Genomic DNA, 20,388 nt, shown 5'->3' with positions numbered 1-20,388 from the left:
CCGCCGCCGAAAATGGCCAACAAACAAACTGGGGCGCGTCGGCTGCTGGAGGGGATGTAATTAAATTTACTTTTTCATGGTGGCTGCTGCTGCTGCTGCTGGTCATCGCCCGTTTCGAAAGAGATGGTTCCAGGGCTTCAGGACACACACGCCATTGTGGATGGCTTGAAAAGGACACGCCAGCTCGGCAGCTGCACACGTATATACACGTGCATACATTTAGGCGAACGTCATTGTTTATGCATAACTCTCGGCGAAATTAGAGCGGAGTAATAAATCGTGATGGGAGACGAGAGCATGAAAATCGGGGACACTAAACTCGTTTGCTATTGTTTTGCACTGGAGGTGACTAGCAGTTCAGACTGAAATGCAGTATGAGCTGATGCTTTCGTCGGAATTCGATAATGATTATAATTATTTTTATTTCTATTGAAAATTTTCATTGTATTCTAGTACTTTTTAAACTTTTATTCATCATCCAAATCCTATCTTCTGCACTCAAATTTGGCACATTGTCGTCTCCAAATACCCTCAGTACTGATTTCACGCCCACATCTTGGTGTGACAACTCCCAGCAAAACTGCATGTTATGTTTTCAATTAGCTTGAAACAATACTTCTTCTCCCCAAGGGAGGGGAGGTCGAGTGTAAGAAGTCTCATTGTTCGTGCCTTTGTGCCAACAATGTGTCACATTTGGTGTGGGTGGCTCGCACAAGACTAAAAGTCAACCCTCCCCCCTTCAATCCCAATTTTCATCCTGACAAAATTTTGCAACTTTCACCAGAGCGTGAAAGTGAGTCTGTCTTAAATTACTACGCATAACGGTGGAGGGGTTGGGGAAGGCGCACACGTTTTTAATAAAACATTTACAAGCCCATTTCGCATTTGTTAACCCTCAACCGGCACCACAACACAACGCGACACGACACGACAGCCGTCAGTCAGTCGTAAAATTCAAAAAAGCGAATAAAATCCACCCGAAAAGTGCTCAAGGTTCACACGCAAAAGAACCCCTCTTCGCCATGAACTCTCCGGGGAGGGGAAATAAATGGTACAAATATGAATGAAAAATGGAAAAGGATATTTTATTTAATTAAATCCTTATCGTGGCGCAAAAGGGGAGCTGTGTAAGCTCGGTTTCATTCACAGTGTGCGCTGCTTGTGCTCGTAATGTGTGTAACACGAGCTTTCCAAAGTCTAGGGGCCAAACAGCAGCATGACGATGAAGACGACGACGACGAGGTGCCGGTTCAAAAGCTAGTCCCTTGGTTTTATGCTTCACGAACCTGTAGCTGTGGGAAGCACGGCAAGTCTAAATTAAATTATTTTTTTAATTTTTTGACATTTTTTTTTATTTTGAGTAATTTTTAACTGTCGCCACCTTTTGATTGATTAGCCCTTCTATATCATCTTTTCACTTAATCCAATAAAAATGTTCGAAGTAGGCAAATCTGTCAAAATCTAGCACAGATAATAATTATTCTTTAATCTGCCTGACCCTTGGAAAATCTGGCATTCCGAGATTTATCTGGCAACCCTTACTAAAAGTTACTCATCCAAAAAAATTGCAAGCAATTTTACATTAGATGGTTTAAATATTTTTTTTCTGCTCTTTTTGCGGATTTTTTTTCGATCCGTCTTGGGGTCCCACAAGTCGCTATTAAAAATTACGCAGTTTAGTTAAGTACTTCAAAAGTTATGCTAAAAAAACGATTTTAACAAAAGTCCGGAAGATTGTAAAAAGGGTGGTTTTTGTAGGAAAACCCGTCATGCTATACATTTTCAGAAAGGTATTCAAAAGAGCTTTCCAATGCGTCCTAAACATTGAAAATCTGACAACCCTATCAAAAGTTTTAAGTACTTAAGTACGAACTTTTTACATTTTGGATAGCACTCTTTAAATGTGAGGAAGGCGCCAACTACCTAAGGGTGGATTAAGTTACGTTTTTTATCTTTCTATTCGTAATAGAATGTTTTTTGGGATACTTACTTTTATATTTAACATTAAATTTGTTTTTCTTGTCAAATCCACTTTGAAACTTATAGTTTTCAATCCGTACGAGACTGATTTTTACCACAAAAGAAATCTTAGAAAAATTGTGTTGAAATGATTTATCAGGAATCTAGAACTGGTATCGCTATTGGAGTTCATGACTCTTTTTTTTCTTAAATTGATTCAAATTATTTTCACAAAACCTGCTGAAATCTAACATTGATTGAAAGTGTTTTGATATTTTGGAGCGCCATCACTTTAATATAAACTTATGTTTTAAAGTTAGTAATTTTCTCTAAATAAAAAAAAAATCTATAACACTTGCAACCCCAAAATGTTGAAACTGCAACTTTAAACTGATTTCGGCTAATTTCTAACCGATTTCAATGTTTTTGGTTGAATTTGATCTGGAAATCGCCACTGATTCCGCTTTGTAAATGCGGCCCCGATACTCTTCATGGATCATGAAAAAAAATAACAAGTTCTTTTTTCCTACATTTCCAACTTTCTTTTGTGCGTTTGGATCAGATATCAAAATTTAATTTAATTTTGAACTTTTCAATTTTATTGTTGCATGGTTTAAATCATTTTGATTGTTTAAATAGGCCGATGCAAATATTTTTCAAAAATTTTGTCCCTTGGCTCTAGGTTGAGAGAGCAACATTTAAACGTATAAATTATTTAAAAAAAAAATACCATTTCTCGCGAAAAAAAAATTGCTGTACTGTGTACAACGGAAACTCATATAAACTCTTAATTAATTTGAATCAACTCAACATGTGAGCAATTCTATACGAAATCGGTATTGTTACTTTTAATTTTAATTTTTGTATTTTTTTATCCAATTGCTACTTTTTTGACTAGTGAGACTTAAAAAACATCTACTTTCCTGTTTTTATATCTTTGCGTGGCAATATCTCGGCAACTAAGGGTCGTATCAAAAAAGTAAAAAAAAAACAAAATAGAGAGAATTTACTCAGCTTATCAAAAAAAAAAAATTCAAAGGTGGATAAACATGGTGAACAAACATTAAAATAAATGAATAACTGTGACTATTTCCAAAAAGTTACCTAAAAATGGCTATTAGTTGAAAACGGTGCACTTCATCAAAACTTCATTAAAGAACATTTTGATAGTAAATTCGAATTTACATCGAAAAATGACGTTGAAACATTTTTGTTACCAATATTTCGATTTTATGAAAATAATCAGAATTGATTCAAAAATTCTTAACAAAGATTTTTTGCCCGTTTTAGAAATTTCTGGAAAGTAGGTATTTGATGCCCCTTAAAACATATCAGCAAATAAAAACAAATGATAAAATAGAGTTTTTTTTTGCAAATCAAGTTCTAGTGACAAAAAGTGAAATAAAAAATCACCTTAAAATTTTTAACCGTGTATCATTTTTTTCAGTATAGTCCTTATACATACCTACAACTTTGCCGAAAATACCAAATCGATCAAGAAATTCCTTCAAAAGATACAGATTTTGGAACTTAGGGGTCTTAGTGGATATCGTTTAATAGCTATTCTTTCGGGTGAGATGAACCAAAAAGTACGTACAGTATGTAAAAAAAGTATTTACACCCCTTGGGCACTATGCACATTTTGTGATGAAACATGTAACAATTTAAAGTTTGACAGAAACCTAGTACTACGTTTTGTTCAGAAACTCATGCCGAACAGTTTGCTACAAGAAGCTCACGAAAAGATGTTTTCTATAAAAAGTTATATAACAATAACTATTACAAAAATAAAAAAGGTGCAAAAAAAGTTTGTACACCTTTCGAAAAATTAACATAAATAATGTTATTTGTTGACAAATCACCATAAATCCAGTCTCCCAACTCCAAATAGGCATCCTTAACTGATTAAAAAAATAATTTGGATTAAATATAAAGTTTACTTACTACTTAGTATAAAAGTTTATATAACTCTGGAAATTCTATATAAAACTTATCTAAACTTAATTTTGCAAACTTTCAATTTAACTAAATGTCAATATATTACCATAAAATTGCTATTAAAACTTTCTGGAGTGGGTATAACACCGTTTTTGGGGTCTTTGTATCGCTAGAATAGATTTTTCGTTGGAATTTCGTACCAACCCGGAATTACGTCGTCGGAAAATCCGCCGGCATCCGAACCGGTCCATAATTCACAAGTCAACCTATAAGGCATCGGAAAGGGCATAAAATTTCCGATCTTTTGATACCCATACATCCAGGTTTTCTATAAAACCTACGTTTTGAAATACCTAGGTAAAAACGTTGTTATGGTTTTGTTTGAGCAACCTGCCAAAAATGTATGGAATTTCGTAATTTTTGTTCTCGTGGATCAAACTTACTTTTTGCCCAGGTATTTAAAAACGTGGGTTTTATAGAAAACCTGGATGTATGGGTATCAAAAGATCGGAAATCTTATGCCCTTTCCGATTCCCAAAACGGTGTTATTCCTACTCCAAAATGTTTATTTAGCAATTCTATGGTAATATTTTGACATTTAGTTAAATTGAATGTTTGCAAAATTAAGTTTAGATAAGTTTTATATAGAATTTCCAGAGTTATATAAACTTTTATACTAAGTAGTTAGTAAACTTTATATTTAATCCAAATTATTTTTTTAATCAGTCAAGGAAGCCTATTTGGAGTTGGGAGACTGGATTTATGGTGATTTGTCAACAAATAACATTATTTATGTTAATTTTTCGAAAGGTGAACAAACTTTTTTTGCACCTTTTTTATTTTTGTAATAGTTATTGTTATATAACTTTTTATAGAAAACATCTTTTCGTGAGCTTCTTGTAGCAAACTGTTCGGCATGAGTTTCTGAACAAAACGTAGTACTAGGTTCCTGTCAAACTTTAAATTGTTACATGTTTCATCACAAAATGTGCATAGTGCCCAAGGGGTGTAAATACTTTTTTTACATACTGTACATATTCGAAAATCTGTACCTTTTGAATGAATTTTCTGATCGAATTCGTCATAGTTGTAGATAGGCTCGTAAATAGAAATTAGTTGTTGCCGAGTTATGACTTCTTGACAAAAAAAAATCGTTTTCTTGGTAAAAGTAGAAATCTTACTCTAAAGACAGACAGAACTGACTTTTTAAATTGATGCCCATGAGTGACCATATCAGAAAATATATTTTTTTTAACGTTTCCTAACGATTTCGTCGAAGAAACACTGAAGAATGGACCTCTGGTTGCTAAGTCAAAGTGCAGAGGATAAAAGAAAAAGAAAGCGAAAATTGAAGTATTCTCAGTTTGTTGCGGACGGTAACGCCGTCCCACAGCAAGCGCCGCGTACGACTGCACGAGCGCCGCGACGATCAGAAGCGCCGCGGTCGGACGAGCTGACAGGAGATGTCAAGAATCGGCGAACCTAACCAGCACCGTCATCATCGTCGGCAGATTGTGAAGAGGAAGGAAAAGTTCACGTTTATTGGGCAGGAATTTGGAGAATTTTCTGCAATTTCTTTATTAAACTAAGTTAGCTATTTTTTATTTTTCCGCATTTATTGCCTCAATTTGTAGTAAGTAACACCATAAAGAATGAAATTTCCTTAACTTAATTGCCGAACACTTACAGCTTAAATCTACTCTGAACGCACAGAAGAAGTAGGAATGGTTAGCACAAACCGTAATTTGAAGGTTAATTAAGCGTGAGTAGGAATTTGCGCAAGATATATGTACCAAACTCATTTTTTGTACGATTTGCAGTAAACCATCCTGCACTGTGAGTTCAAAACTCGATTGTTGGTTATAGTTAGGAGTTCGGACCAAATTTGTAAGTTCGCATACTTGAAAGCTCTACTTCTCCTACTAATAAAAATGATTAGCTTTTAGCGCATTCTCATCCAACCCCCGGATTTGTCGCTCAAAAGACCCGAATTACTCCCACGCCAACAAAATCTAAAAGAAATTTGTCGATATGGCCCATGTAACGACCGCAGAGTGGGGATTTCACTGCCAGGCCTGCTTCTGGCCGGACACCACGGACATGGTGAACTGTGCCCACTGCCTAACCTGGTGGCACACTTGCTGCGCTGGCGTCGACGAGACAGTTCCTGTCGAGGAGCGCTCATTCACCTGTCCTCGCTGCCAAAACCCTTCGTTTACCGTTCCCAAAGGGAAGAAGCCGTCCTCTAAGGCCAGCTCTGGAACGTCATCCACCTCCGACGCACGGGCGCGGAGGGCTCGCCTACGTCTGGAGAAACTCGAGGCCCAAAGGCTCCTCATGGAAAAGCATCTGGAGCAGGCACGTCGAGAGCAGCAGATTCGGCATGAGCAGGAGAAGTTGCAGCAGGAGGCGGAAATCGATCGCGCCAAGCTGGAGATCGAACAAACCATCCTAGAGGAAACCTTCCGGGCACGGGAGGAAGAGCTGGACGATGAGGTCGCGGATGATCGTAGCGTCGGGTCGGAGCAAAGCAGCAAAAGCAAAGTGGAACAGTGGCAAAAGCAGCAACAGTTTGCTGCTCGAACGTCAACGCTGACCGAGCAAGGAGCAAACAATAACACTACTGGTCAATACGACGAATCAGCCGGACAAGACGTCCTGGGACGGGCTCTCCAAGGCATTTCGCTGGATCAGTCAACACTCGAAGTGGGATTGGGTGGAATGATCGACAGAACGTCGAGCACTTTGGGAACCATTTACGAGGTAGACCCGTATGATAACCCCGGGTACACCAACTGGCAACAAGCCGGCCCAAGCCACGGTAGCGCTTTGGCAGGTTCTGCTCACCTGACTCACTCAACGCCCTTTCCGTTTTCCAATTCCCTGTTGTACCAAAAGACCCTGACGGTCCGTCAAAGTCAATCTGGAATGGTCTACGGGAGTGTCAGCAGCTACCAAGTAAACAACGCGAGTGGTTTAAAGGCAAATGGGAACAATGGAACGACGACAGGATCGCCAGGAGTGAACCCGACGCCCAGGCCGGAATCGCTGCCTCCGTATCCACCGCCGCCTGTTCCCCCGGCACCAAGGCCGCAGCCGCCAGGACCAACGCCACGCCCACCTGGGCCGTTCCCGCGTCCGCAAGGCCCATTCCCGCGTCCGCAAGGCCCGTTCCCGCGTCCGCAAGGTCCGTTTCCGCCGGGTTTCCAACCACGACCGCCGTTCCCGTTTCCACGTCCGCCAGTGCCAAGGATTCGCCCTCCTGGGCCAACACCAGCACCCGAACCAGCACCGGTGCCGCCAAACCCACAGAGGGATCCGGAGCCAGTGCCGCCAAATCCGCAGAGGAATCCGGAGCCCGCGCCGCCAGACAACGCGCCAGAATACCAACCTGAACAGGAGCAACAACCAATTCCGCCAGTATTGGGGCCTACGCCGCAACAGCTGGCCGCAAGGCATGTAATGCCGAGAGGGTTGCCCAAGTTCAGCGGTAATCCCGAGGATTGGCCACTTTTCGTCAGCTGCTACAACAACTCAACCCAGACTTGCGGCTACTCCGATGCAGAGAACTTAGCGCGGCTGCAGGACTGTCTAGAAGGACATGCGCGGGAGATGGTGGTAGGCCGCCTTCGACTTCCGGCATCCGTTCCACATGTCCTCGCCACACTCGAGACTCTGTACGGCCGCCCGGAACTATTGATCCAGACGCTGTTGCAGAAACTTCGGTCGACTCCTGGACCGAAACCGAACCGACTAGAAACTCTTATCGCGTTCGGAATGGTGGTGCAGAGCTTGAGCGATCACTTGGAGGATACGGGACAGGATGCTCATCTGAACAATCCCACGCTGCTGTTCGAGATGGTGGAAAAGTTGCCGGACAACATGAAGCTGGACTGGTCACTTTACAAAAACCGCTTTGCGGTAGTAAACGTGCTCACTTTCGCGCAATACATGAACACCCTGGTCCGGGCCGCGACGGATGTCACGCCGTACAATGTACCGAAACCGTCGGAACACCGCGATAGGCAGGAGAAAGGCGGTAAGGAGAAACACTTCTGCGGAGCACATGCCGCGGAAAAGTGTTCCTCGCCGAAAACTCCAGCGAAGAAAGTCGAGGTCAAGCAAAACAACTCCGGGGGCCCAGCCTGCCTAGTCTGCAAAGACCCGAAGCATCGGGTTAAGGATTGTCCGGAGTTCGCCAAGAAGAGTGTCGACGATCGCTGGAAAGTCATCGAACAGCACGAACTCTGTCGCTGCTGTCTCGGTGCTCACGGCCGGCGGCCCTGCAAGCTGAGCAAGCGATGTGAGGAAAATGGATGCCAGCTGAAACACCACCCTCTTCTGCACTCAAAGCCGGAAAGAAGGGATGCCAAGCAGAACAAGGAAGGAGAACAGGCTTCCGGGTCCAAGGTGGCCACCAATCACCACTTCTCAGGAAAGACCACACTGTTCCGAGTCCTGCCGGTGACGCTGCACGCCAACAATCGCTCCGTTCAAGTGTACGCCTTCTTGGACGACGGGTCCGAGAGTACGCTGATTGAAGAGGAAGTAGTCAAGCAGCTGGGAGTCGAAGGCGAACATCTTCCGCTGTGTCTACAGTGGACGGCGAATATGAAGAGGACGGAAGCAGAATCACAGAGGGTCACGTTGCAGATTTCTGGTGGAAGAAGCGGTGCGAAGCACACGATTTCCGATGTACGAACGGTCAGCAAGCTGGATCTACCGAGGCAGAGCTTACGGTATTCGACGCTAGTAGAAGCCCACCCGTACCTGAAAGGACTTCCGGTGGACGACTACGACCGGGCTACGCCGTGCATTTTGATCGGCAACGACAACGTGCATGTCACGGCGACTTTACGGATCCGAGAAGGGAAACCGGGTGAGCCGGTCGCTGCGAAGACTCGTTTGGGCTGGACGATCTACGGAACAAATCCGGACCGACCAGAAAAGCTTGTCCGCACCTTCAACATCTGCGAATGTCACAGTGAAGACCCTCTACACGATCTCGTGGCACGTTTCTTTTCCATCGAGAGCCTGGGAATCTCTGCGGTGCCGTGTCCGGAGTCAGAAGAAGTGCAGCGCGCGAACCGAATCCTGCAAGAGACCACAGCTCGAGTTGGACAGCGTTTCGAGACGGGTCTCCTCTGGAAGTTCGACCACTTCGAGTTCCCGGACAGCTACGGGATGGCCGTACGGAGACTTCAGTGCCTCGAGCGGCGCATTCGAAGCGACCCGGTGATCGGCGAGAGCGTGCTGCGTCAAATGAACGAGTACCAAGAAAAGGGGTACATCCACAAGGCCACGGAAGACGAGCTTAAGGAAGCTGACCCGCGGCGCGTATGGTATCTCCCTCTCGGAGTCGCGCTCAACCCAAAGAAGCCATCGAAGGTGCGTATCTTTTGCGACGCCGCTGCCAAGGTCGACGGGATATCGTTAAACACCATGCTCCTGAAGGGTCCGGATCTTCTAACCACCCTGCCGGCAGTCCTTTTTGGCTTCCGGGAGCGGCAGATCGCCCTGTGTGCCGATATCAAGGAGATGTTCCACCAGGTGCAGATCCGGAAGGAAGATCGCCACGCGCAGCGACTGCTTTGGCGCGAGAACCCCTCGCTGGAACCGGACATCTTCTTGATGGATGTAGCCACATTTGGTTCGACGTGCTCACCCTGTTCCGCACAGTTCGTCAAGAACCTAAACGCCGCAGAGCACGCCGAGAAGTTCCCAGCCGCCGCCGAAGCCATCCAGCGTAAACACTATGTGGACGACTATCTCGACAGCGCGGACAACGAAGAGGAAGCGGTGAAATTAGCTCTGGAGGTCAAACACGTCCACTCCTTGGGCGGGTTCCACCTGCGGAACTGGTTGTCCAACTCCGAAGCGGTTCTCGCACGGGTCGGGGATAACGATTCGGCCTCGGAGAAGAATCTGCAGCTGGACAAGGGAAGCACGACGGAGCGCGTGCTCGGCCTTTATTGGAAGCAACAGCAGGATGTGTTTACGTTCTCCTCCGCTCTGGACACGCACGGTGGGCACCCGACGAAGCGACAATCGTTGAGTACGGTTATGAGCACGTTCGATCCGCTGGGATTCTTGGCTCACTTCACCGTGCGCGGTAAGATCTTGATCCAAGCCCTGTGGAGAGCGAAAACGCAATGGGACCAACGGATTCCAGACAAGATGTGCGTGCGTTGGACGCAGTGGACCGACCAGTTTAAGTTTCTGGAACAGATCCGGATTCCGCGCTGCTACTTTCCACGGCGCTCGGTCAAGGACATCAAGACGCTGCAGCTGCACATTTTCGTGGACGCAAGCGAGGATGCCTTCTCCTGCGTGGCGTACTTCCGAGCGGAGTTCGAGGACGGTATCGAGGTGGCGCTGGTCGGCGGGAAATCCAAAGTGGCACCCCTCAAGGCCCTCTCCATACCCAGATTGGAGTTGATGGCCGCGGTGATTGGCGTACGGCTGATGAACACGATTATCTTCGGACATTCCCTACGGATCGACAAGACCATCTTCTGGTGCGACTCCAAGACAGTGCTCGCATGGATCAACTCGGATCATCGCAACTATCGCCAGTTCGTGGCATGCCGGGTCGGTGAAATCATGTCCAAGACGATGCCGCATCAGTGGCGCTGGATTCCCTCGAAGGAGAATGTGGCGGACGACGCCACGAAATGGGGGAAAAGCTTCTGTCTGTCTCCCGACAGTAGATGGTTCAAAGGCCCATGGTTTCTCTATCACCCAGAAGACCAATGGCCGGTAGACATCACGCCAAACCTGCAAGAACCGACCGAGGAGCTGCGAGCCTGCCTAGTGCACCGGGAAGCCGTTGCCACGCACAACGTCGAGTGGGATCGCTTCTCGCAGTGGGTTCGTCTCTTGCGCACGCTCGCTCGCGTGCATCGGTTTGCTGGGAACCTGCGACGCAAGCTGAAGAAGGAGCAGCTACTGAGCGGACCATTGAGACAGGAAGAATTAGCGGCGGCGGAGAACACGATCTGGCGCTGGGTGCAAAGCGATGCGTTTCCGGACGAGGTTGCAACACTCGCCGCAGCACGTGCTGGTCCGGAAAAGCGGTTCCATCTGGAATCCACGAGCAAGATTCGAAAGTTATCGCCATTTATGGATGACGCCGGCGTGGTGCGCATGGAGAGCAGAATTGTTGCGGCCGATTTCGTGCCGTTCGACACTCGGTACCCCATCATCATGCCAAAGGACCACACGGCGACGAAGTTGCTTGTCGACTGGTACCACCGGAAGTATCTGCACGGAAACTGCGAAACGGTGGTAAACGAGCTGAGACAACGATTTCACGTGCCGAATTTGCGGACGGCTGCCCGCAAAGCGAAGAACGACTGCCTGCTGTGCCAGTTGAAAGCGAAGGTTCCGGTCGTCCCGCGGATGGCTCCACTACCTGCTGCCAGGCTGAAGGCGTTCGAGCGCCCTTTTTCGTACGTGGGCGTCGATTACTTCGGACCAGTTGCGGTGCGGGTGAACCGCACCACCGCTAAGAGATGGGTGGCGCTGTTCACATGTCTGACAACGCGCGCCGTGCACCTGGAGGTCGTCCACTCGCTCTCCGCCGAGTCGTGCAAGATGTCCTTTCGACGGTTGATCGCCAGAAGAGGCGCTCCTGTGGAGATCTACAGCGATCGTGGCACGAACTTCGTCGGATCCAGCAACGAGTTGCAGAAGGAGATGAAAGTCATCGAGGAGAAGCTCGCCGAAACCTTCACCAACGCGACCACGAAGTGGGTTTTCAACCCGCCGGCCTCCCCTCACATGGGAGGTGCGTGGGAGAGACTCGTGCGTTCTGTGAAAACGGCGCTGGCAGCAATGAACACGACGAGGCTGCCCAACGAAGAAACGCTGGCAACGCTGGTGGCCGAAGCTGAGAGCATCGTGAATTCGCGGCCGCTGACGTGGATCCCGTTGGAAGCTGAACATCAGGAAGCGCTAACACCAAACCATTTCCTGCTACTGAGCACGAGCGGTGTGGTGCAGACGCAGAAAACGTTGGCCGACTCCAAGGACGCTTGCCGTAATCAATGGAACCTGATGCGGGTGATGATCGACCAGTTTTGGCGCAGATGGGTTCGGGAGTACCTGCCGGACCTGACGCGGCGAACCAAATGGCACGAGGAAGTGGTTCCAATCCGAGCTGGTGATTTAGTGATTATCGTGGAAGACACCGTGCGGAATGGTTGGATACGGGGACGTGTGGCGGAAGTGGTCGTGGGCCGCGACGGTCGAGTTCGTCAGGCTGTAGTACAGACTTCAACGGGACTGCTGCGACGGCCGATCGCGAAGCTGGCGAGATTAGATGTGGAGAAGTGTGAGGCAGATCCGGTGATCCCGGAAGTACCTCACGGGTCGGGGAATGTTGCGGACGGTAACGCCGTCCCACAGCAAGCGCCGCGTACGACTGCACGAGCGCCGCGACGATCAGAAGCGCCGCGGTCGGACGAGCTGACAGGAGATGTCAAGAATCGGCGAACCTAACCAGCACCGTCATCATCGTCGGCAGATTGTGAAGAGGAAGGAAAAGTTCACGTTTATTGGGCAGGAATTTGGAGAATTTTCTGCAATTTCTTTATTAAACTAAGTTAGCTATTTTTTATTTTTCCGCATTTATTGCCTCAATTTGTAGTAAGTAACACCATAAAGAATGAAATTTCCTTAACTTAATTGCCGAACACTTACAGCTTAAATCTACTCTGAACGCACAGAAGAAGTAGGAATGGTTAGCACAAACCGTAATTTGAAGGTTAATTAAGCGTGAGTAGGAATTTGCGCAAGATATATGTACCAAACTCATTTTTTGTACGATTTGCAGTAAACCATCCTGCACTGTGAGTTCAAAACTCGATTGTTGGTTATAGTTAGGAGTTCGGACCAAATTTGTAAGTTCGCATACTTGAAAGCTCTACTTCTCCTACTAATAAAAATGATTAGCTTTTAGCGCATTCTCATCCAACCCCCGGATTTGTCGCTCAAAAGACCCGAATTACTCCCACGCCAACACAGTTTATTTGATGATTGTTTTTTTTTTTTTGCGTCATGAGCGACTTCCTGTCGCGCTCTTCCCTCTTTCTCAGGTGAAGGAAGCGATGTCCTAAAACTAGATTGGTTTTGTATGGACGGGCGATTGTGATTTCAAAAAAGTGTCGTGGTTTATGGATGGTCCCAATCGCCTATTTTTTGTATTGAAGCCATTTTCCGTCATTGGTTCGTTTCCATGCTAATTTGATCCTTGATAATAGCATTTCTGTCAATTTGGTATCTTCTGAAAAGTTGTAGGTTTTAGTTGGAATTTGATAAATTGGAATCGAAATCGAAATGTATTTTTTAAACAATAAAAAAAAAGATAATGTGTAAATCGATGCCTTCTCGCTCTATTCTTCTTATTGGATAGAAATCCTAGTTAGCTTAGCACAAGATCACAAAGAGTCTTGCTGACAAAAATATTGTCAAAATTTCAAGTTCATTTTAAACAGGACCAGCGATATTCAACAAAAGAAAATCTTTTGACGCTCATCAAGAGAAAAAAATCGAAAAGCAGTATAGCTCTAGTCTCTCCCACACGAAAGAAACGCAAAAAAATCATCTTCAGGATTATTTGGTGAAACACCGATTTCACTACTACACTTGCAAGTGTAACGTTACACGTTGGAATATGACCTGTCACTTTTCGTAGATGAACAATGTTTGTAAACAAAGCGAAATAAATTTATTGGGGTGGTGCCAACAAAGAAATTCTCAAAAAATCTTGTGATAATTGTGATGATTCTTTTGCGTGCTCCGCCTCTTCTCTCTTTCTCTCATTTTTTTCCAAGGTATTCAAAGTACGACAATTTTAATGCATGATTGATACCTCATCAACAAAATTTACACCATAATTATCCATAATTCGTTTGATTCCGTTTAAAACCCCCTCGAATCCTGCCAAGAACATCCTCAAACCCCTCCCCGTTATGGGTACAATCTGATGTACTTTCATCTCACACGCACACACCTTCCCCATCATAACCTCAATGCTGTTTCTCTCAAAGTGTCTAAGCTCCGCAGTTCAAAGAGCCTCCGATGAGAAGGAGGGAAGTTTGGGCAAGAAGGAAGCTCCATTTGCACTTCATACGGCGCGCACATAAACACGTCACGTTGTTGTTTGTGAATGTGTGTGCGTACGTACACTTCTGTTTAAGGAAAACCCAAAGAACGGTCGGAGAAAGATGGTTTCCAAGGTCTCTCCGTTTTGCCCTCGTCCTCCCTTGTATCTCCCACCTCTTGCAAGACCGGTTCAGCAGCCTCCCTTTTATTGGGTTGTGTGTTTTAGCTTGAACATTGTATTTATGAGACACACACCTACGAACGCGACGGTGTCCTTCGTGTGGTGAAAATGTACGACGGGTTTAAGGGTTCTTTGGGAAACATATTTTCACTTTGACTAAGCAGAAAAGGTATTATGTTTTTCGAGTTGAAGAGATTTCGAACAACTGAACAGAAAATATTTAAAACGTCCACAAAACGCACTACTCCCCACCAGATGTCACTGTCAGCCGGCAAACGCCCAAAACTAGGCAACACGCCGCAGTCGTTCGCACACATTCACATGAATTCGCACATGCCAGCTGTACCATAACTCAGCCAAAGTGGAAAAGTGGTTACATTTTACAGTCGGTTATAATCAATTTAAGACTCGGCACATTACGTGACAATTTTCTCCCCCATTTTGCCGCCACTTTTCCATGTTTTCACCCCAAAACCGAGAAGAGTAAAATTCTGCAGAAATAAAGCAATTTCTGGATGGTCCTCTTGTACCGCACAGCTGCAGAAGCCAACAGGGAAATGTCCCAAGAAATAGGTGAAATTTTAACGACACGTCCTGCTGCTCGGCTCGGTCGTCATCCCTTTTTGGCCTGGTTTCGACTACCGGGGAGGTTCGTACGCAGAACTGGTAGTCGTCGGCAACACCTGGGCCCCGTCTAAATTGACTTGCTCGTTGCTTCGAACAATCAACCACCTGGCCAATCTCCGGAACTCTGGAGGAGTCAACTGGGTGACGTGGTTTTTGAAGCCAGATGTTGCTTCATGTACTGAATTTCGAAGAAGAGAAATTCATCTCTGACTCCTGGATTAGGTGGTGAGATATGGAAACACATTATCAAATTAAGTTGGGATCTTGAAACGTATGCGTTTTCAGAACGTTGAATTGAACAAGTTTTCTAGAAAAAAAATCATGAAACAAGAAACAAGAAACAAGAAACAAGAAACAAGAAACAAGAAACAAGAAACAAGAAACAAGAAACAAGAAACAAGAAACAAGAAACAAGAAACAAGAAACAAGAAACAAGAAACAAGAAACAAGAAACAAGAAACAAGAAACAAGAAACAAGAAACAAGAAACAAGAAACAAGAAACAAGAAACAAGAAACAAGAAACAAGAAACAAGAAACAAGAAACAAGAAACAAGAAACAAGAAACAAGAAACAAGAAACAAGAAACAAGAAACAAGAAACAAGAAACAAGAAACAAGAAACAAGAAACAAGAAACAAGAAACAAGAAACAAGAAACAAGAAACAAGAAACAAGAAACAAGAAACAAGAAACAAGAAACAAGAAACAAGAAACAAGAAACAAGAAACAAGAAACAAGAAACAAGAAACAAGAAACAAGAAACAAGAAACAAGAAACAAGAAACAAGAAACAAGAAACAAGAAACAAGAAACAAGAAACAAGAAACAAGAAACAAGAAACAAGAAACAAGAAACAAGAAACAAGAAACAAGAAACAAGAAACAAGAAACAAGAAACAAGAAACAAGAAACAATTCATTCTTAACTTCAAAAGACCTCAAAATATTCCAACAAACGAAACCTTAATTGACGATTCGCAGCTTTTACACACCGCAAAATCCCAAAATTTACACCTATTTCTTCTCTCTTTTTCATTTTTTTCCAGGCTGGCGGTACCTGTCGGTGGCCATGGTCTTCGTGGCCACGGCGATGCTCTGCAAAGAGCAGGGCATCACCATCACCGGCGTTTGTGCAATTTACGAGATCTTCGTCGCCCAGAAGGTGAGTCCAGTTTGCGTTTTGTTTGTCCTGGGGAGGGAAGCTTGGCAAAAAGAAATCACACACACAGAAAAATGCCTTCAGTCCCTGCCCCACACGCAAAAACAAACAAACAAGTCCAAATTAAGTGATTCATTTTAATCATTTTTTTTCCTTCGCCAAGGGAAAACGACGAAATGAAAGTCGGAACGATTTGGGTGGGGAAAAAACATAGGATTTTCCTTCCCCAACCCCATTTGTCCTAACCTTAAGCCCTAAGCCTAACCTCTAACAAATTTTTTTGTGCTGTTTGCTCCCCGGCGGGTTAAAGAAAAATTATCCGGAATTCGGGTCAACCCGGCTGAATGAGGGGCGAGGAGGGGGCAAGAAAACAAAATAATTTCAACAATTTTGGTCAATTTCCCTCGCCGAGCGTGCCTTCCTCCACCCCTAAGGAGCGCATTCCTCGTACCCCTCGGAGTGTGAGATTTGCCACAGCTTCGGAGGAAATTCCACTCTGACCTTTGTTTTTTGGTGGGTTTTGATTTCACTTTTTTATGAAACACGGAGAAATTATTTAAAAAAAAAAAACATTTTAAAGTAGACCATAAAAATTATTTCAACTCAAACATTTTTCTCAGTGCACAAAATCCCCTTGGCTCACCAAAGGAAATCAGCCTCGGGGGCAGCAAAAAACAAAACAAAACAAAACCCACCGAGACCGCCAAAGAAAAACAGCAGCAGCATTTTCATTTTCCGTGGCGGTGCCATTTTCCGGGTGGTCGTCGCCGCAGAGCGCGTGTTTTCCTTTTTTTCTTCAGCCTAGAGCAAAGAGGAATTTTAATTCATTTGGGACTGGAGGGTAAGGGGAACGCAAAAAAAAAGAATATTGTTTTATATTCCAATGAGTTTTATGACTACTGTGCTGACCAAAGACCAAAACCCAGAGGAAATTTCATGGTTTTGTGTGTTGTTTGCCAAATTTCGTTTTAATTAAATGTTATGGATAGTTGAAGAGTTTTAAAAAAGCAGTCGATTTTGTTAAAGAGCAATTCCAGCTCAAATCAGGATTTTTTTCTGGTTCTTTTGTACCCGACTCTCTCCGATTTCAATGAAACTTTGTAAACATATTATCCTAGGTCTATATAAGCTATTTTTGAAAAATAAGATTTGGGAAGGGCGTAAGGTATTTAAATATTTTTAAAAATCACTGTATCTCAAAGCCGTTGCATCGTATCAAAAAGTGGTCAAACTCAAACTTGTAGGAAATTGGACGGGCTCTCTGAAAAAAAAATACTTTGAAACAAAAATACACGCCACTTCTATGAGATTTTTCAGTTTTAAAAGTTTAAAAGTTTAATTTGATGGTGATGTCACGATTTTTTTTCGCTCAAAATTTTTGAGGAAAATGCCTAAAATATTACAAAAAGACTCACGAAAAATGCAGGATGGTATGTCTCTTCTAAAAAAATACAAAAATCATTTACTAAAACTGCTTTTTTTTTTTTAAAGTGGTCTAAACGTCAAAATTTTTCAGAATCGATAGTGGGAATCTATTCTCCAGACAATTTTACATAAAAGTCTCCATTTTGACCATTTTCCTAAGTCCAATCCTGGGGAAGATACAGCGGTTTAAAAAATAAAAATGTTGAAAAAATAGGTTTTTTGGTGGTTTTTGGCAATTTCTATATGACAGACTTGGTTTTTCTGTCTCGAAAAAACATCTTAGGCAATTTCCTCAAAAATCATCCTCTCCGATGGTCGGGTACAAAAGTACAAGAAAAATTCCTGATTTGAGCTGGAATTGCTCTAAACTTTAATTCTTTTTCAGAATTCGTGAGATATTCAATTCAAAAAAGGAAGAAAACTTTTTTTTTCAATTAGCCTTAAATTAAAGACGAACGGAATGATTACTTTTGTATTGAGCTTGGTAGAAAAGTGTTCTAAGTACCTCTAGAAGCAGTTTATTTTGTATGTTTTGGAAGTTAATAAACTATACTTACAAAATTGTTGATTAAAAGGATTATTTATATATTTTCATAGTGTTGTGAATTTCTCAGCAAGAATTCTAAAACTTTTCGACTTTTTTGAATTCTAAGCATAGTTTTACATTCATCAAAAAAAATGTTTGAATAAGGCCGTTGTAAATATTATTCAAAGTTTATGACGAACCCTTCCTCGACTATAGTCAGAGTTGAGGAACATAAACTTCAAAAAAGAGTTGGCAACGGTATAACATGTTCAAAGACATTTGTGAACAGGATTGTTTTTTACTATAAAGGCACATTTTGTAAAATATTTATCTTAGTGAATTTGGAAAAAAGTTTTCATTCTTCTAATTTGCTTTTGATGGCAATTCAAAACAACATTTTGATTAAAATAAGGCTTTCTAGTCAGAAATTTACCAACACATTTAAAGTATGTTTACATGACAGCTGGACGTTTGTTTGCATCAGGTTTCCTATCTCTTTCTAGCAAAAGTTTTTTGTCATGCGACTTCTAGCTGGTTTTTTTGACTGACCGCCCGATATGCCAGCCAACATACTTCGCAGGGCTGTGACAGCTACAGCTCGATCATTGTTTGCATCAGGGCACTGTGACGAGGAGTTCATCATTTTTGAGTTAAATTATATTTTTTTCACTGGGTCTAGAAAGCCTTATAAAACCTGTTGAACTTCAAGCAGTTGTGTAAATATTTTCAAGTTTACCTCAAATATAAATAGATGTTCTTCCATGCTCCATTTGACGTAAATAATTCAAATTGTAGAATTTATCAATACATTTTAAGAAACACATTGTTTATCAAAGTTACCCCGGGTTTGGACGTATATATTTTCACACAACATTAGAAAAAAAAATGAAAAAAAAAAAAACTTTCAAAAAAATTTAACATTACACGGAGAAAAAAGAGTTCCCAAAATCGTGAACAACCGTTCATGAAAATGGGAACCTCGAACAAAGTGTTCAAATCCCATGGTACGATTTTGAAAAACGTACCATGAAATTTGAACACTTTGTTCGTGGTTCTCATTTTCATGAACGCTTGTTCACGATTTTGGGAACTCTTTTTTCTCTGTGTATCTGGCCAAAAAAGGGTAACATTGCACTAGGATTTTTTTGAATTTCTCATGATTTTAAAGTTTCAAAATTCTAAAGAATTTTTGTTAATTTTAATATAACCAAAACTTTTTTGAGGGTTAAATTTATGTACAAAAATGTTTGTAAATTGGTGTTAATCTAAAAACGAAGTAAACGAGATTTTTGGATGCGCGACAAAAGATCAAAAGTGAACAAAAGTCGAATGCCAAAGGTTGCATGGACAAAGGGTCGCATGGAAAAAGGGTCGATAGTGGAATAAAGGTCAAATGCACAAAAAGTCGAAAGGAAAAAAAGTACAAAATTTTCGTAAACTGTAGCAATTCTGTAATATTTTTGAAAATTTTCTAGCATTGAGCAAATGTATTTAAACATAGGCAGACTTCTATAATATTCTGTATAAATACGGATTTTTTGTTAGTTTTTTTTTAATTTTCTATCATGAGCAATTCTTTTAAACTTAAACCATGATTTCCAAATTTGTTTTTTAAGAGTTTTTCCGTTTGTAAAAATAGAATCTTTCAAACATGAGCCGCTCTTCTAAAAAATCATGTCTGACTTCTAAATATATTTTGAGAGCTTTTCCATTCTTTAAAAAAAAAAGTTGTTGGTAATTATACAATTTTCTTCTGTTTCTTTTTTTAAATCAGTTCCATTTTAAATATTGTTGTCTCTTCTTTTCAAAAATTTCCGAAAAAAATATTGAGAGGGGCCTAAACAAAACTCCTAATTTTTTAGAAAATGTTAGTGAAATAAGGAAGCTTTTCCATATTTGTGGTTTCATGCTCATCCAAAAAAATGAAGGAAATAATAAAAAAAAACGTTCGACCTTTTGTTAAATTTTGACCATTTGTCTATTCAACCTTTTGTCTTTGAGCATTATGTCATAGATTCAAATTTATCTAGTTTTTTTAAACAATTTCCTATAAATAATTCCACATTTGTTTTTAAGTTATGACCAAAACATTTAACTGAATTGTCTTTTACATAAAAAAGCAAAATAATTTATGATACTAAGGGTCTTTCGAATCATTATTAATTGAAATTCCTTAAAGAAACATCATTAAAAATTCTAAATTATACAGTCTAAAGTATTTTGATTGTTAAATTTTAAATTTCAATCATTTATTATTTCGCAAAAAAATGTTTATTTATTTTTATATTCGAACGAAGTTTTTTTTACAATTTTTGATGACTTAATCCTATAAGCTGTTGTGTTACAAATGTTTATAAGACCTTAAAAACTCTAGAAACCTTATTTCATATAAAAAAAATTATATAAGCAGTTGATTTTCTGACTAAAATTAAGATTTTCTGTTAATTCTAAAAATTTTAGAGCAAAAATT

At 42.2% G+C, this 20,388-nt stretch overlaps 3 protein-coding genes across 9 annotated transcripts in view; all 3 read left to right on the top strand.

Moving 5' to 3' along the window:
* LOC120421843 (LIRP-like) overlaps positions 1-20,388 on the top strand; it is a 368,041-nt gene that overhangs the window by 120,205 nt on the left and 227,448 nt on the right. The gene's annotated exons all lie outside the window — the stretch shown is intronic.
* Positions 1-20,388, top strand: part of LOC120421835 (protein O-mannosyl-transferase Tmtc3-like) — a 469,119-nt gene that overhangs the window by 263,783 nt on the left and 184,948 nt on the right. For both annotated transcript variants that reach the window (XM_052708777.1, XM_052708776.1), the window contains one exon: positions 15,855-15,970. In XM_052708777.1, coding sequence (XP_052564737.1) covers positions 15,855-15,970 — 116 coding nt within the window. The remainder of the gene's footprint in view (positions 1-15,854; positions 15,971-20,388) is intronic.
* On the top strand, positions 5,275-12,909 carry LOC128093104 (uncharacterized). 6 transcript variants are annotated; one of them, XR_008212244.1, is made up of 3 exons: positions 5,275-12,546; positions 12,603-12,675; positions 12,734-12,909. XR_008212244.1 is itself a non-coding variant. In XM_052708775.1 (3 exons), exon 3 carries the CDS (start codon positions 5,929-5,931, stop codon positions 12,397-12,399), a length of 6,471 nt encoding a protein of 2,156 aa, XP_052564735.1. In that variant the 5' UTR covers positions 5,275-5,659; positions 5,718-5,784; positions 5,837-5,928; the 3' UTR covers positions 12,400-12,909. The 6 variants fall into 6 exon arrangements, 3 of the variants coding, with proteins under 3 accessions (XP_052564735.1, XP_052564734.1, XP_052564733.1); XM_052708775.1 differs by having other exon boundaries at positions 5,275-5,659; positions 5,718-5,784; positions 5,837-12,909; XR_008212242.1 differs by having other exon boundaries at positions 12,603-12,909.

The sequence above is a fragment of the Culex pipiens genome, chromosome 2, assembly GCF_016801865.2.
Source record: "Culex pipiens pallens isolate TS chromosome 2, TS_CPP_V2, whole genome shotgun sequence".
Lineage (NCBI taxonomy): Eukaryota > Metazoa > Arthropoda > Insecta > Diptera > Culicidae > Culex > Culex pipiens.
This window is presented reverse-complemented; position numbering and strand designations above follow the sequence as displayed.

Coding starts and splice junctions, on each gene's coding strand:
- LOC128093104 (XM_052708775.1), top strand. CDS start 5,929: ATGGCCCATGTAACGACCGCAGAGTGGGGATTTCACTGCCAGGCCTGC.